This window comes from Eurytemora carolleeae, unplaced genomic scaffold, assembly GCF_000591075.1.
Source record: "Eurytemora carolleeae unplaced genomic scaffold, Eaff_2.0 scaffold693, whole genome shotgun sequence".
NCBI lineage: Eukaryota > Metazoa > Arthropoda > Copepoda > Calanoida > Temoridae > Eurytemora > Eurytemora carolleeae.
Window position 1 is genome coordinate 72,653 of NW_019396581.1, and position 15,332 is coordinate 87,984.

General features: G+C 33.7%; 1 protein-coding gene and 1 long non-coding RNA gene across 3 annotated transcripts in view; one reads left to right on the forward strand and one right to left on the reverse strand.

The window, feature by feature from the left end:
* Positions 1-5,921, forward strand: part of LOC111705872 (uncharacterized) — a 31,393-nt gene extending 25,472 nt beyond the window's left edge. For both annotated transcript variants that reach the window (XM_023478569.1, XM_023478570.1), the window contains exons 14-15: positions 4,007-4,170; positions 5,518-5,921. In XM_023478569.1, coding sequence (XP_023334337.1) covers positions 4,007-4,170; positions 5,518-5,612 — 259 coding nt within the window. In that variant the 3' untranslated portion in view covers positions 5,613-5,921. The remainder of the gene's footprint in view (positions 1-4,006; positions 4,171-5,517) is intronic.
* LOC111705873 (uncharacterized) lies at positions 120-3,230 on the reverse strand. The gene is made up of 2 exons (XR_002766091.1): positions 2,400-3,230; positions 120-258 (listed from the first exon to the last, which is right to left on the reverse strand). It is a non-coding gene; the product is annotated as an uncharacterized LOC111705873 (long non-coding RNA).
* Positions 5,922-15,332: the final 9,411 nt, after the last annotated feature.

A 15,332-nucleotide genomic window follows, 5' to 3' on the forward strand; every position in this document is an offset into this window, starting at 1 on the left:
CTTTAAAACTCAAGGTTTTCACAAAATTTTCGCATTTTGCGCATATCTGTACCAATGCGCGCTTTAATATCATTTGCTAACCAAGCAGTAATTACTCTCACACCGTAATCAAAGCGGAGTCTAATTCCAACTGAATGTATTTTGGGTCCTGTAATGTTAAACATTAAACATGGTTGCTCCTACAGAACTCTTCACTCCTTTCTCCGTGTCAGGACAGTATAGGGAAGCTGAAGATCAAACAGTGCACCCCAGATCTTTCTAGAATACAGATGCAGAGTTTAATCTCCAGTTTGTATAGGAAGGCTAACAGATAGCTAACAAATAGATATTCTTCATCATGACTACCAGAGGACTAAGGAGGTCACCAGACTCCTTCCCCATCCTGAAACATGAAAACACATCCTCAGAATCCTCAACATCACTTAGGATATCAGAGGAGGCTCTTAACTCTCCAGCTGGTCTAGGAAAGACAAACACACAGGTTCACCATACTCTTTTGTAGACCTCATCAAGAGATTCATCTCCCGTAGCTTCTAGAACTAATCCAGTTGCTCTTGTACCAGCCTGTCTGAACTACCCACTGGGATATCTTGGATACAGAGGAGAACTAGGATACCCAAGATATCAGATGCTGCCTCATCTTTAATATAAGAGACGCTTATCTTTACAGACAGCTCTTCACATATCTTGAGCAGCTAGAAGATCCAGTCAGACTTTAGACTCCAGGAGCATAGGCTAAACCTGATACTAGAGACGCTGATCTTTACAGACAGCTCTTCACACATCGGAGCAGCTAGAAAATCCAGTCAGACTAAAGACTCCAGGAGCAGAAGCTAAACTTGATACTGGAGAATCTGCACTTTACAGACAGATCTCCACATATCCATCATAGAAGAATAAGATAATCTTTACAAACAGATCTTCACATATCTGTTGGAGATATAGCTGCAGGACACACTGGAGAACTAAGACTTCCAGGACACATAGGAGAACTAGGACTTCTAGTACACATATGAGAACTATGACACCCAGGACACACAGAAGAGCTAGGACTTCCAGGACATACAAGAGAACAAAGATATCCAAGTCAAAAAAGTCCATGTACAGGCCAGCCAGTCCAACCACAGATCAAGATATATTCTCCAGCTGGTTCTATGAACAGAGCTACTAGAGACTTGGAGCAGATAGAGTGTATGCAGAGGAGAACTGGATTACCCCGCCAGTACATCAGAGGCTGTTCTATGATCTCCAGAGGATTCTGAGTACAATGATACAACTCATTGAAGAGCAGCTCTTCACAGACCTGGTGTGATTTAAGCAAAAGAAGCAGTGGATAATACAGTAAGAGCATCTCAGATTAGAAGAACACCTAACAGAGCAGAGACTCCATTAGCAGCTCCGGTAATGAACAGCTAACATAGCAGAGCCTCTAGGAGCAGCTCCAGTAATGAACAGCTAATATACCACAGACTCTTTTAGCAGCTTAGGTAATAAAGGAAGCAGCTGGGAATGAAAGCATTCAATATTGTGGGAGCAGCTAAAATAGCGGAGACTCTGAAAGCAGCTAAAGTAGCAGCTAAGATTACAGTGTAAGAGATTCTGAAATGGGGCAGCTAAGCAAGATATTGAGTTGAGGAAGCTGCCTAGAAAGATACTGAACTGGAGCAGCTAAACAAGATATCGAGTTGGAGAAGCTGCCTAGATAGATACGGAACTGGAGAAGCTAAACGAGATATCGAGTTGGAGAAGCTGCCTAGATAGATACGGAACTGGAGAAGCTAAAACAAGATATTGAGATTGATGAAGCTGCTCAGACAGACACTGAACTGAAACAGACAAAGCACAGTTTCTCAGATATCATAGAAAGCCGATTCAACAAGAATAACATTAAACAGATGTATTTAGATCAATAAACTGAAATGCTGATAAATCCCATTCATTCATACTCTGAGTGATTTATATAGAGAGAACATTACAGGGGTTTATGAAGCAAAGTAAGGGGACTTCGAGAAAGACATTTGTACATACCATTAACAAAGGGAGCAAATGATTGATTCTCTAAGATTTATGTCTAATTGATTGAATTGCTTTTATCATCACAGTTCTATAGGTTACAGATTAAGTTTAATAGACGTAATTACAAGTTTTGATCCTTATATACCATCGTATTTAAGCTAATCTCAATTCAGGTTTGTAGTAGTTATTTACAAACATATTTAGGTTAGATTAATAGCGATACAAGATTTGCGTAGTTACTGATTCAGATTTACCGACAATGTACAACATTAGTTATCTAGGTGTAACTATGGTATCTGCCACGGTATTTATTACAAAATGGGGGGGGGGGAAGAAATGTTGAAAAACAGGGTTATCTATCCCTTAAAAAAGTTTTATTTTACCTGCTTAAAGGGGCCTGGGGTTGATTTGAAGGTGCCATCACAGAGCCAGACCGAATGGTTGCGAAGAATATCAGCTCCAAAACCGCTGAGGCAAATCACCATTGACTGGATTTTGTCGTTGTCAGTCCAGTCCCTAAAGAGTATAAAGTCCACCCCATCCCCAGTTTGAGAGAACTTGTCAGGGACAGCAGTAAAAATAGACATGAACTCTGCAATCTGCATGCAGTCTCATGGAATCTTGGGTGGTGGATCCAATGTCTGTCTTTTCCTCCAAAGAGCCATTTTAATGGCCCCAGTACTGGAAGCACTACAAGTTGTCCTGGGAATGTTGTGCGGAGCATGTTGGTGCTAATCTCTTGCACAACAGCAGCAGGGGTTGTTCCATGAACTTCAGCATACTTAGATACAACAACTTTTCCAGTACTGTGTTCCTCATTAATTTCTTTCCATGATTGTGTGATAGCAGGTTTTCTCCACCAAAGTTCCCTGTACTCTTTCTTGTTGTCAGTTTAGCTCCACACTTGTGTTGAGCACAGCGCCAGTACTGTGTTGAAGCAGTGGATCCATTAGTAGTTTAGGAGAAGTTGTTTATTTCAACTGAAGATGGTTTCCCCCGCTGAGTTGTAGATGCATGCCTGACATTGCTGGAATTACTGTATCTGCGGATTTTTGGTTTTGGATTTGTGGATTTTCTGGAATAATTTCATTTAATTTAATTTAAAAATTTTTATAGAGGCGAGTTGTTTTTATATGGAAAAATGTTACTTAGGCGAGTTGTTATATGGCGAAATGTTATATGGCTAGGTGTCACTGAGCCCGATTTTTAGGACAGAAACAAGGATAGAAACAATGCTTAGAAGGTAATTATTTGGACTGTATGTGTGCCTTTTAAGTATCTTATACTTATGCCTGATATCCAAGAAGCCAAGTGTTATGAATTTACAGTTCGAATTTTGCCCCCCCCCCTAGGAGCTCCTAGGGGGGGGCAAAAAAATTTTTTGCGCTTCGCGCAAATCTTGCCCCCCCCTACATTTATTTCTGTATACGCCCTTGGACAGAAACCTCCATAAAGAAGATAATTAGCAAAAGAAAAAAGTAGACTCGATATCTTTATTTACTAAAGGGAGTTTGTTACCTAACATTAATATCTCCGAGGACCGAATTGGATGAATTCGAACTGCCTCTCCCCGGTTCAAATTTGATTCACTGATTCAAAGCCTGCCTTAATCTTTAACTTTATATAGGTGGTTCAAAGAAATTGCGTCCTTGCCACAACAGGTTGCCACCTGATGCTGTAAACCTTTGATATTTGAAACTTAGATTATTTTATCTAAATGAATTCAAAGTTTGACATAGCTAAGGTCTACAAAATTGGGTTGCAAAGATATTGGGATTAGAAAATCAAAGTTTGTGACAAAACTATCACAATCAAAAATATGGTTTTGGCATAAAATAACTGTCATCAACCCTCAACCAACAGGATGAAATAAACTACCAAATATGTGCGATGGCAAATTCCTTTAAACATAAAAAATATGTTATTAGTTATAGATTTTTAGCGATAAAAATCTCACATTTAAATATATTGATCAAGTTTGATTGATAAGGTGCATTGAAATGGGAGAAATACATTCCTCCCATACTCCACCCCGTCTTCCTCAGCAACCACAACAGAAGCTTTTACCAATGCAACCAATTCCACAACAACAGGCACTTCCAAGAACAGGAAAAACGTTAGAAGAAATATTACTATGGGAAACATTAACTCAAGGTAAATATTTAATTGAATGTTTCTTTTGGTTACATTTAGTTCAGGATACACATCATCCATCGAATAATGGCTATAAAACAAAAAATCCACCAGCACTTTTCATATATTGAATACATGTTTTGATGGATTATTTTTTTAAAGATATAAATATTTATTTTATATCTGTTTTTATAAAATACAGATTACAATTTAAACAATGCATATTGATCACCTTTAAAATTTTTAGCTATTCATTCCACTCTAAGTATTTGGCCGTAGCTTGCAAATGCAAATTGGTTATTTTTGGCTAGCTGTCTATAAATTGACAGCTAGCTCTCGAGTCAACCTTCTAGGGAAGCAAGTAAAATTTTTCCAATTTTGACTGTTGATTTTGTTAGAAACAGAAATCAGTTTTTATCCAGTCAATACCCAAATATTGGATTAATCAAATTGAGAAATTTGTTCCTAAACATCTAATTAGTTTAATTTATTTTTTTGTCTTCGTTTATTAATAATCTTAGAAAACCGAATCTCAAAACGTACCTACCCAAATTGATGATCTCGAAAGTCGACTTTGCACTCAAACTCAGTAATTATAGATCTTTAAAACGTTTTATATGACTCAAATGAATCCTAAATAATTTATCTACATTACTGCAATCTCAGTTCAACTACCATACATTGCCGGTCACTCCCTTTAAGCCCCCCCCTTCCCGGCCCTCAGTCCCCTTTCATAAATAGGGTGTTTCTCTGTCGTCAAACTTCTGTTTAAATCACAGTAAAGTAAACTTAAAGATATGGCATTATGAACAATACAGCTTTTCGTGTGTTGTGTTTTATCTACATAGTTATCATGTTTCATGCAATTGTATCATTTAAAAAAAGTTTGTATAAAATTGATTTTATTGCGAGACCAATTACTAACCCAAACAGTGGTCACACTATAGTTTCAGTAGATGTAATTATATTTCCATTTAGTGTATAGCGCCGATATAAGGATTTATTTCTAATTGGATGATGAGATAGATAGAAAAGTAGATGTTACCGCCATGCAATTTCTATTGGTTCAGAATAGACACCTCACACATGACTGACCCCTGATTAGATCAGGCACTAATGGACTCGGCATACAAGAGTGGTCAAACAGCAAAGTTTGTCTAGAAATAGGAATATGGTATAAAGTTTGGCACTTAGGAATACTTACTTGTTACAGGCTGGTTAAATTGGATTGTTTATAGATGTTGGATAATGTTTCTTTGATGTTGTTCTGAAGTACCTACATTAAAAAATATCAATAAGCACAAATGCGGTTCGTTAATTATTTTCCCCAATGAATCTAAGCATTGTGATTCATTGCATTTTTTTCAGGAGGTGAACTCTACCATGAGCAGTACAATGAACATGGTGTGATGATAGAAAAGAATCTATCAGATCATGATCTGATACAGAAATATCTTGGTTAAGTTATGTCTCAAGGAAAATGTTTAAAGCATAACCCCTTCAAATGTGTAGATTACATCAGGTAAAATGCAATTCCACTGAATTGATGAATTTAAAGGAAATGAGAGAAAAAAAATGATTTATTGGAAGGTAACACTTATTAGATTTGTAAATACATTCATTTATCTATTCATTCACAGTGTTTTCGATTAAGATGTGTATTGTATACCATTAATGGAAAAAAGCTCATGACCACCATAAAGATAAAGGGTGAAAGTTAAGAAGGAACTGAGTTTTTGCCACAAACTCTAATTTTATAATCCCTATATCTTTGCATCCTAATGGTTTAAACCTTTTATATTTTAAGCTTCGGTTGTTTGATCTAACAGAATACAAAGTTTGAAATATTTACGACCTTGGGTTGCAAAGATATAGGGATTAGGAAATCAGATTTTGTGGCAAAAACTCGATTCCTTTATGCTTAAAGGGGCTGTAAGCGTAATTCCATGAGTGACCCTCCATGCAAAGATGGCAATGACCGATTTAAAAGCGGTATCCTTAAAAGCTTTGCTTGATGAAGTATGAATTATAAATGTTTGTGTTTCTTCAATCTATTTATTTTCATATCAAATGAACATTTTTCAGTCAGAAAAACGACAATTTTGATCAGACTAAGGTTTCAAGGGTACCGTTGTAAATCGGGCATTGCTATCTTTGGATAGAGGGGCATTTAAAATTATACTTCCAGTCCTTTTAACTGGTTGTTTTGGTTTATGTTCAAACTCAAAATATAAAAGTTTAAACCCATTAAACCAAAAGTTGCTACTTTAAAAAACCAAATATATAAATTTAGTAAGTCTATCATTTTTATAATTAATCTAAAGTTAAATTAGAAATTGTGAGTTCTGTGAATCCACTTAACATTAAATATGGTCTCTTTACTAAGTTATAATTGCGTACAGTAATATACTGACGGAAGAAATAAGGGGGTTCAGCGGAAAAATGAGCGTAAAACTTATCGCTCCAAAAATTATCAATATTCGTTTAACTGAGACAATGTATGGTAGAACATTTTAGGTACAGATATAGGTTAAAACTACAGTTTTAGGTACCTAGCCTACATACTAAGATTAACTTTATAGGTCTAGGCTTTACACAAAGGAAAGTTTAGGCGTTGTTTAATACAACTAATTTATTTGATTACAAATAAAAAAATGAAATTTTAGTAGATATTTACGAGTGTAAGGTAAAAATTTAAATTGCGCAAAAATAACTGAGCAAACACAATTTTTGTGATTTTTTTTTCTGTTTTGCGGACAAGATTACACAAGATATTTTTGTGTTTGTGAGTACGAGTTTTTACAATATTTTTTTTCAACTTTGATATTTGTAAACTAACTTTCCAATTTATTGTAAAGTAAAAAAAATATCATAGTTGTTTTAAACGCACTTTCTGTAAATTAATTCAAATATGTGTTGTTATATGCTATCAAATTCTGAATAATCAAAAATATGATGTTATACAAATTATATGAAATGTCTATATGTGATTATTGAAATAAATAATAAAAATATGAAAGGATTGTCGCAGATTTATATAATTTCACTCTCCAAATCGGGATCTCTGAAAATTCCACATAGCATGAACATTTTTTTTGTATGATTGCAACAAAACTGAAATTTTACTTCTGTTTAAAAAACACTCCTATATGTTCGTTAGAAAAGTCAAAAAATTTGAACAGCCTCAGACCAATACTTTCTGAGTTGTTTTCAAAAACCCGTCATGGGTCCCAGGGAGNATGTATCTGGAATACTGTAGAGGAGATAGGATATAAGAAAAAGATTGAAGTCAGTTACTAAGAATTTTTGAAAAAATTGTACTTCCTTATCCAGGCTCAATTACTAGATTTTTTTAAGACACACTGGGAACTGTAATGTTCCCCGGCTAACATTTCATGAATTAGCTTGGTTTTAAGCATTAACTAATGTTAATTAGTGTTAATTCGCTGATTCTAGAGTTAACCAAACCGTCTGAGTCGACGGTTTAAATTCAGCAATATTCAGCAAAGACGGAAATTTTCGGACAATTCCTTCTGCCCGCTACTCAATGGTCCTTGTCATAGATCTCAGCCTAGACAAACCCTACTTTGTCGATCCTATACTTCGACACGACTGAGGGTATGATCTTATCCTTTTCCAGGTTAGCTAGACCCCCCCTGGACTGACTGACTTAAACGTTTTTAAAACGATTATTTCCATAATTTTAGTGACAATATTACTCAATGTAAAACCTACACGCAAATATTTGTTAAAGAGTTGGCTAAAAAATCCACTCTAATTCAGACATTCGGAACAGATCGGTATGAATTATGCTAGAGGCCAGACTTTGCGATCTACTAAAAATATTATCACATTATACTCAAATTGTAGTAGATGAGAAAGCGAAAGGGAAGAGGAAAAAGATTTATCAAAGTTTAAGGCGGGTTGTATTGCATGTGAATGTGATCGAGAAATAAAACAGTTGATCTGAAAAAGATCGAGACATCACAAGCGAAGTATATAAGTACCAACTTAATTTCTAAATGTCAAAACTCACGCCTTGATCATGTTTATAGGCCTTTTTATAACTCAAGTGGCCACATCAATATGTTAAAACTTTAAAATATCAAAATAAACGAAGGAATTGAGTCTTTACCGCAAAACTAAATTTTCTTGCACCTCCCATTTCAAAATAGTAAAATAATAAATACTGAATATAGTAGTATAAAAATTTGTATGACTAGCATAGGAACCAAGCTTTGCCAGAAAAATATACTTTTTCTTTGAAAGTCAACGCACTCAAATCAGACAAGTCAAACAGTTAGAGATTATAATTTTAAATATATAGATATAAGGATGAATATATTCTTTGACGCCCTGTAATCTAAATTCATTAAAGGACTTTAGATTACTCTAGCAGGCCCCTAGAGTCCCAGATTTGTACACAATAATATATGCATTAAATTCGGTTTAAGTACGTTCAGGCAGAATTTATCAGAAAATTAAATATGTTTAAACTTAATTTAGTTACCATATAATCTCAAATTTTTCAAAAAATTCATAATCTTACCTTGTTTAGATCATTTAAAGTAAACAAATATGAACGAGAAAAGAGCGTAATAAAAATGCAATTTTTATCTTTTGAATTCGATAATGAAAAGAACTATCTCCCTGATTAGTGTCGGTGTACACCTAGACGCGGTTCAAACATGAATGGTTCACCTGAGATGGAATTTAAAGAATTTGAGCCGCGGTTTAAATCCGCCAATATGCGCCAAACCCCGGTTTAAATTTAGCGCCGGCTTAAATCTTGAAACATTTGATACAATTTTAAGTGGAACCAACCATATTTAAGCCGCGGCTTAAATTTAAACCGCCGCTCAAATTCTTTAAATTCGGCCACTGGAAATTTTGTGGCACGTGTTTCGAAGTTTGAGCCGCTCTCAGCGACGCGGTTCAAATTCTCTGGCCCAAACAGTTCAATAAACATTTACCAATTATAGTATTCGAGAAAAGAAGACATAGAAAAGGATGATAGTGATATAAATAAAAGCATTTCTTTAGAAAAGATGGAGATGAAAGAAAAAAGAAACATGAATGATTATGAAATATTTTAAGAAGATTAAATAGCTAAGAATAATGATAATTATTTTCCATTTTCAGTAAGAGAACAAACAATAATCTGCCATATAACTTCTAAAACTAATATATCATGTAAACCAAACAACAACAAAACCATCCAACTGTGAATGTAATAAACTAATAGGAACCTGTAGAATATTTAGATTCTATGTTTTCCCTTCATGGGTCAAATGTTTTAATGTTTAATGTTTTGTAGAACCTTTATTTACACAAAGAATTTGAGTATTTACCACAAACTCAAATGTTCTAATCCCTAAATCTTTGCAACCGGCTTGACGATGTAAACCTTAGATATTTCAAGCGTTGAATATTATATCCAACAGAATTCATAGTTTAAAAATATTGGGTTTCAAACACATTAGGATTATAAAAGTTTGTGGCAAAGAATTAGATCCTTTGTATCTTAATTTGTAACCCAAACCACAAAAGAAAAAAAAACATTTTTGGCTTTTGTTTTTGTAAAGAATTCTTATATTTGTTGCCCTTCGATGGTGCTTTTCTCAACTTTACCAACAAAAAGACTTTCTTTAAAGGGAGTGTTCGCAAAAAATGAAAGGGGGTATAGGCTTAATGCGATAAAAAAGCGCTTTAGTTTATAAAATATAAACTATATACAAATGTGGCGAAAGATAATCGATGACTATAGGTTGTAATATCTGAATTGATTATTGATATATTGATTTTTTACGGTCTAAGTCGTATATGTTGCAATTTTCTGAATTTGTATGGGCGCTAAGTTATTCGGTATGAGACGTTTTTAACAATTTTCTCCTTATAGACGCAACAGATAGAAGTAAGATTAGTAGCGATCAAAAGCGCTTTTTTATCGCATTAAACCTGTACCCCATTTCATTTTTCGCGAACACTCCCTTTAAAAGAAATGTTAATGTTTCTGCCAAAAGATATTTTCTCAGCTAAAACTGAAGATCCCACTAAATCATAAAAAGTAAAAAGTATACAATATAAAAGGATATCTGTTAGTGCATGGAATTAGGGATGGGAACTGTTTATAAAACTAACCCACCTTCGTTTTTAGAAAAGGGGTACAACTACCAAAATGATATTTTAGACTTTTAAAAAATGTAGAAAAAAAACGACATGTTAATTTTAATGTAAAAATTATCTTTTTTGTTTAGTTGTAAAAATTCTACTTTTGATTCAGAAACTAGATCCAAATTCAGTCCTGCATGCAAAAAATTAGAGAGAAATCTCTAGTAATAAAGTCAGAAGGCTTTATCAGCCTTTTAGAGAGGGAAAATGCGGGAAAGGGGAGACATTTTGTATAAGGAGAGAAATGCGTTTCAGAGTCCAGAATTAAATTTTCCCAATATGGACCTTACACAAAGTTTTTGAAAAATTGTCTGAATAATGGAAGAAAAATTAGGGGGAAATTTCCCTCCGCCCCCCCCCCCCCCACTTTTGTTTTTGATTCAGAAACTAGATTCCAATTCAGGTCTGCATGCAAAAAACAGAGAGAAATCTCTAGTAATAAAGTCAGAAGGCTTAATCAGCCTTTTGGAGAGAGAAAATGCGTGAAAGGGTAGAAATATTGTTTGTTAATCGTTTTTGTAAACGATCGTTAAACGATAATTTTTGTTTCGTTTTTCAATCGTTTTCAAAAACGATCGTTTCGTTTTCGGAAAAAAACGATCCTTTCTAAAAACGACCCACTCAATTTGAACTTTAAGAAAACGAATAACGATCGTTGTTGAAAACGATCGTTTTTGAAAACGATCGTTTTTGAAAACGATCGTTTTTATTAAAACGATTTGCTATCGTTTTTTATACGATTGTTTTTTAAAAAAACGATCGTTTTTGAAAGACCAATATTATTGACAATTATGTTAACGATCGTTAACGAAGGGTCGTCGTTAACGAAACGACGAACTTAATAAAACGGTCGTTTTTGGAGAAAAAAAATAATATGCAACTTTATTGAATGTCGTCTTACGTGAAGTTTAACGGTTGTGGGGGAGTTAAAACTTCTTGATATTTTCTTAAAAGCTATTCAATGATAAGTACAGATGCCCTTCAGGTCGGTTTCCTCTCTTCGTTAACGAAGAGGTCGTCTCGTCAACGATCGTTAACGAAGGGTTGTCGTTAACGATCGTTAGCGAAGGTTCGTCGTTAACGATCGTTAACAAAGGGTCGTCGTTAACGATCGTTAAAAAACGACAAATTTTATAAAAACGATCGTTTTGAAAAACTATCGTTTTAAAAAACGAGCGTTTTGAAAAACGATCGTTTTAAAAACGACCATTTTTTAAAAACGAACTATTTTAAAAAAACGATTGTTTTTAAAAACGATCGTTTCGTTTTCGATTTTTCGTCGTCGTTTTCATAACGAAACGATCGTTTTTCAAAAAAATGAAAACGTTAATATCCCTTTATGGAGAGAGGTAAATGCTTTTTAGAATCCAGAGTTAAATTTTTCGAACCAAAGTTAGTGACTTAGTGACCCCGCATAGATCTTACACAAAGGTTTTTTAAAAAATTTCCGAAAAATGCACGAAAACTGAGGGGGGGGGGTTTCCCCTTTTGTCCCTTAACCGATTTGCTTTAAATTTATCTTACAATAAAAGATACAGTTTTAAGTGCATTCCGACTCCACACAAGCTCACGCATATTACAGGACGCACTAAAATGTGATATACATACATTATAAGTGCTGGGTTCATGTTGAGTTTTCTGAAAAACGAACTCGTTTCGTTTACGAAGAAGAAAAACGAGAAAAGATTTTTTAAAATAAAAACGTAGTAGTAATTTGGTTCATCGTTTCGTTAAACTGAATAAAGGCCGTTTTTGATAATTATAGATCTTTACGATTTCACACGTGGTTCTGAACTGGACAGAATCTTTAACAGAAACACAACTAAAATTTCATGCAGTTGCCTGCCAAGAGAGAATCATATCACGTGATCTGTTTCCAATACCCAATTGTAAGTAACTTCTGAAATTGTAATTGTGGCAGTAAACCATGTCCATTGGAAAAACGATGTCTGAGAAAATTCATTGTCTACAAGGAATCAGGTCTGAACTCTTAAGTAGTAGAATATGTCGGGTTGTAATCCAATTTCCTTCAGAAATGAAAAATATCTACTAAACACCAGTTTGTCAAAATATATTTGGGATTTGAAGAAAGTATCCAGAACTTTTTAAATTGCTTGGCCTTTGATCTCCAATGTTGCAACATATCACCATCCTTCCATCAAGAAATGTCCACGTTGACGCATTACGGAGAAAATCCAAGTTCTGATTTTTTACCATAAATTTTCCTTAAATAAGAAACTACAAAGTAATTAGAAAAGTTCCTTTATCACATTAGATTTTTAACCAATGTTATATGTCAAAAATAAATTGAAATCTTTTATGTTTTCAAGCATCATTCTTTTATTCAAGAGCTGTATTCAAGAGAATATTGAGATATGAAAAGCATTAAAATGTTTTGAATTACTGTTATGTAGCGTAAATTTAAAGCTAGAGGAGCTACGAGGTCACAAAGACGTACCTGCAATGTTACATAAATTTGACCTTCTCCTTCTATCTAGTTCATTGTGGTCTTTGATTTTTTATGTATCAATACTTATCAAATTATTGCTATATAATCTACTTATAGTTCTTAATTTTAATTACGATTAATTTTATTTCTCATTCTAGCTTAATCTTTTTTAACAGTTCTATCAAAATTTTAAATCATCGACCATTTTTAGAAAATCTGACAAACTCAAATAAAATAATCCCTTAGTTACTCTTAAGATTGTAAAAACAAGATACATATCTGTAGGGTAGTCCGCAATAAATATTAAAAACATGTAAAAATTTAAGCAAGACACATTGTAAGTTTGTAACTTTGTATATTAGGATTGTTTAGTTTTAAAGAAAACAATTGTGGAAAAAATCCAAATAAAATTATATGCACAATGAATAGGAGAGAAGAGGGGCGGACTACACAGGTAAGGTTCAGCAGGAAGGCATAAAAGCAGTAAATCACAGAGAAAGTAAGGAAATACTTTCGTAATAATGAACCCAAAAATTCCACAGCTACGAGCTGACCGGCCAGGAGGGAATAATAGGTATATAGTAGACAACAGGGTCAGGTTAGAAGTATAGAATTCAGGTGGAAAGGGCCATGAGTCATGGGGATTTTCGTGAAAAGAGGGAAGGGGCTTAGATGGGTAGAGGAGTGTAAGGTGGGAGACTGTATTTGCTTTAATGGGACTTGTCGTAATTTAAAGTGATCCTCCATTTGATGAAGGGCATGCTTGATTCACAACGGTATCCTTTAAACCTCAATTTTATCAATAATCTAGAATATAACGTTATTTTTCTGGCTTGACAAATGTTTAGTTTTGATAGGTTTTTATTGTTTCTAAATAAAAAACATGACTGTCTAATTCATACTTAATCAGACAAATTTTTTAAAATGTGGGTCACTTTAAATTCGTTTACAGTCCCTTTAATGGAAGGTTTGGACTGGATTGTAGGGCTCAGATAACAGGGTGCAGAATATGGACTTTTGGATGACAATAAGAGCACATTTTTTCTTTTTGGGTATAAGAAATTCTTCTGGAAGAATGGCACGAAAGCATATTTTTGATTAATTTCATATTAGTAGATGAGAAAATATGTAAAAAGAGACCAAAATGAGGGTAAAAAATAAGAAATGGCTTTTCAGATAATATTTAACTATTGCAGTATCGTAATTTTTTTCAAGGGGGAGGAATATTGTTTCGCCGGGAATGAAAGTACAAATTAGGTGGGGAGAAAAGAATAGGTTTTCTTCCATGTGAAAGGTGATAAAGAAAAACAAATGATAATAATTTCAGATATCATTTTTTATTTCCGTAAACCCATTATTAAAATTTGAATAATATCGGAATACGTCTAAAAGTTTTAAAAATCTAAATAAAGTTTGCTTTGGAGTTCTTTAATTTGATTTGGAGTCCTTTAATTTGATTTGGAGTCGTTTAATTCGATTTTGAGTCCTTTAATTTGATTTGGAGTCGTTTAATTTGATTTGGAGTCCTTTAATTTGATTTAGAGTTCTTTAATTTGATTTGGAGTTCTTTAATTTGCTTTGGAGTTCTTTAATTTGATTTGGAGTCCTTTAATTTGATTTGGAGTTCTTTAATTTGCTTTGGAGTTCTTTAATTTGATTTGGAGTCCTTTAATTTGATTTGGAGTTCTTTAATTTGAATTGGAGTACTTTAATTTGATTTGGAGTCCTTTAATTTGATTTGGAGTCCTTTAATTTGATTTGGAGACCATTAATTTGGAGTTATTTAATTTGAATATATTATCTTACTCGGCATTATTTGTAGTGACGATATTAATTCAACTTAGTTGCTTTTTATGTTACATTTATTAAATTTTTCAATATTTATGTTTAGCAAATTTTATGAAATTTCGGTATTTTTCAAAGTGATTCTATAATTCTAGGAATATAGGATTTTTGGTTAAACAATACGCACAAACATTTTTGGGATATTGTATTTGCTTTTTTATACTTTTTTGTTAACCTACGGAATGTTCTTTGTTTTTAGATTCTAATTTTTGAGTGGGTCCACTTTTATATGAAAAACAGCTAAAATCGTTATTTCCGCCGGTAAATATAAAAATTTAATTTTTTTCCAGGCCAACAATTCCAATTTTAACTATATATAAAACTTCCCATTTCCCTGGGCGGGGGTCGTAAAGTTTTGCCACTATAAATTTGGTAAAATACCACACTGTGGAATTTTCCCCTACCCCCCATTAAGCCACAGCTCTTATTACTGGTTTGACATTGTGACCTCGTAGAGCCTTACGTTTTGATTTTGCAATCATAAAATTATCATTTGGGAAATTAATGTCACGACTTAGTCACCTCTCGTGACTAAATTTTTAAGTTTTCATTTTACTTACAGGAATTTTTGTTTTCTTTCCAAGAAGAATTGCTATATTGATTAAATTAAGTTAACACAATTTAAAGGGAGTGTTCGCGAAAAATGAAAGGGGGTAGGCTTAATGCGATAAAAAGCGCTTTTGATCGCTACTAATCTTACTTCTATATGTTGCGTCTA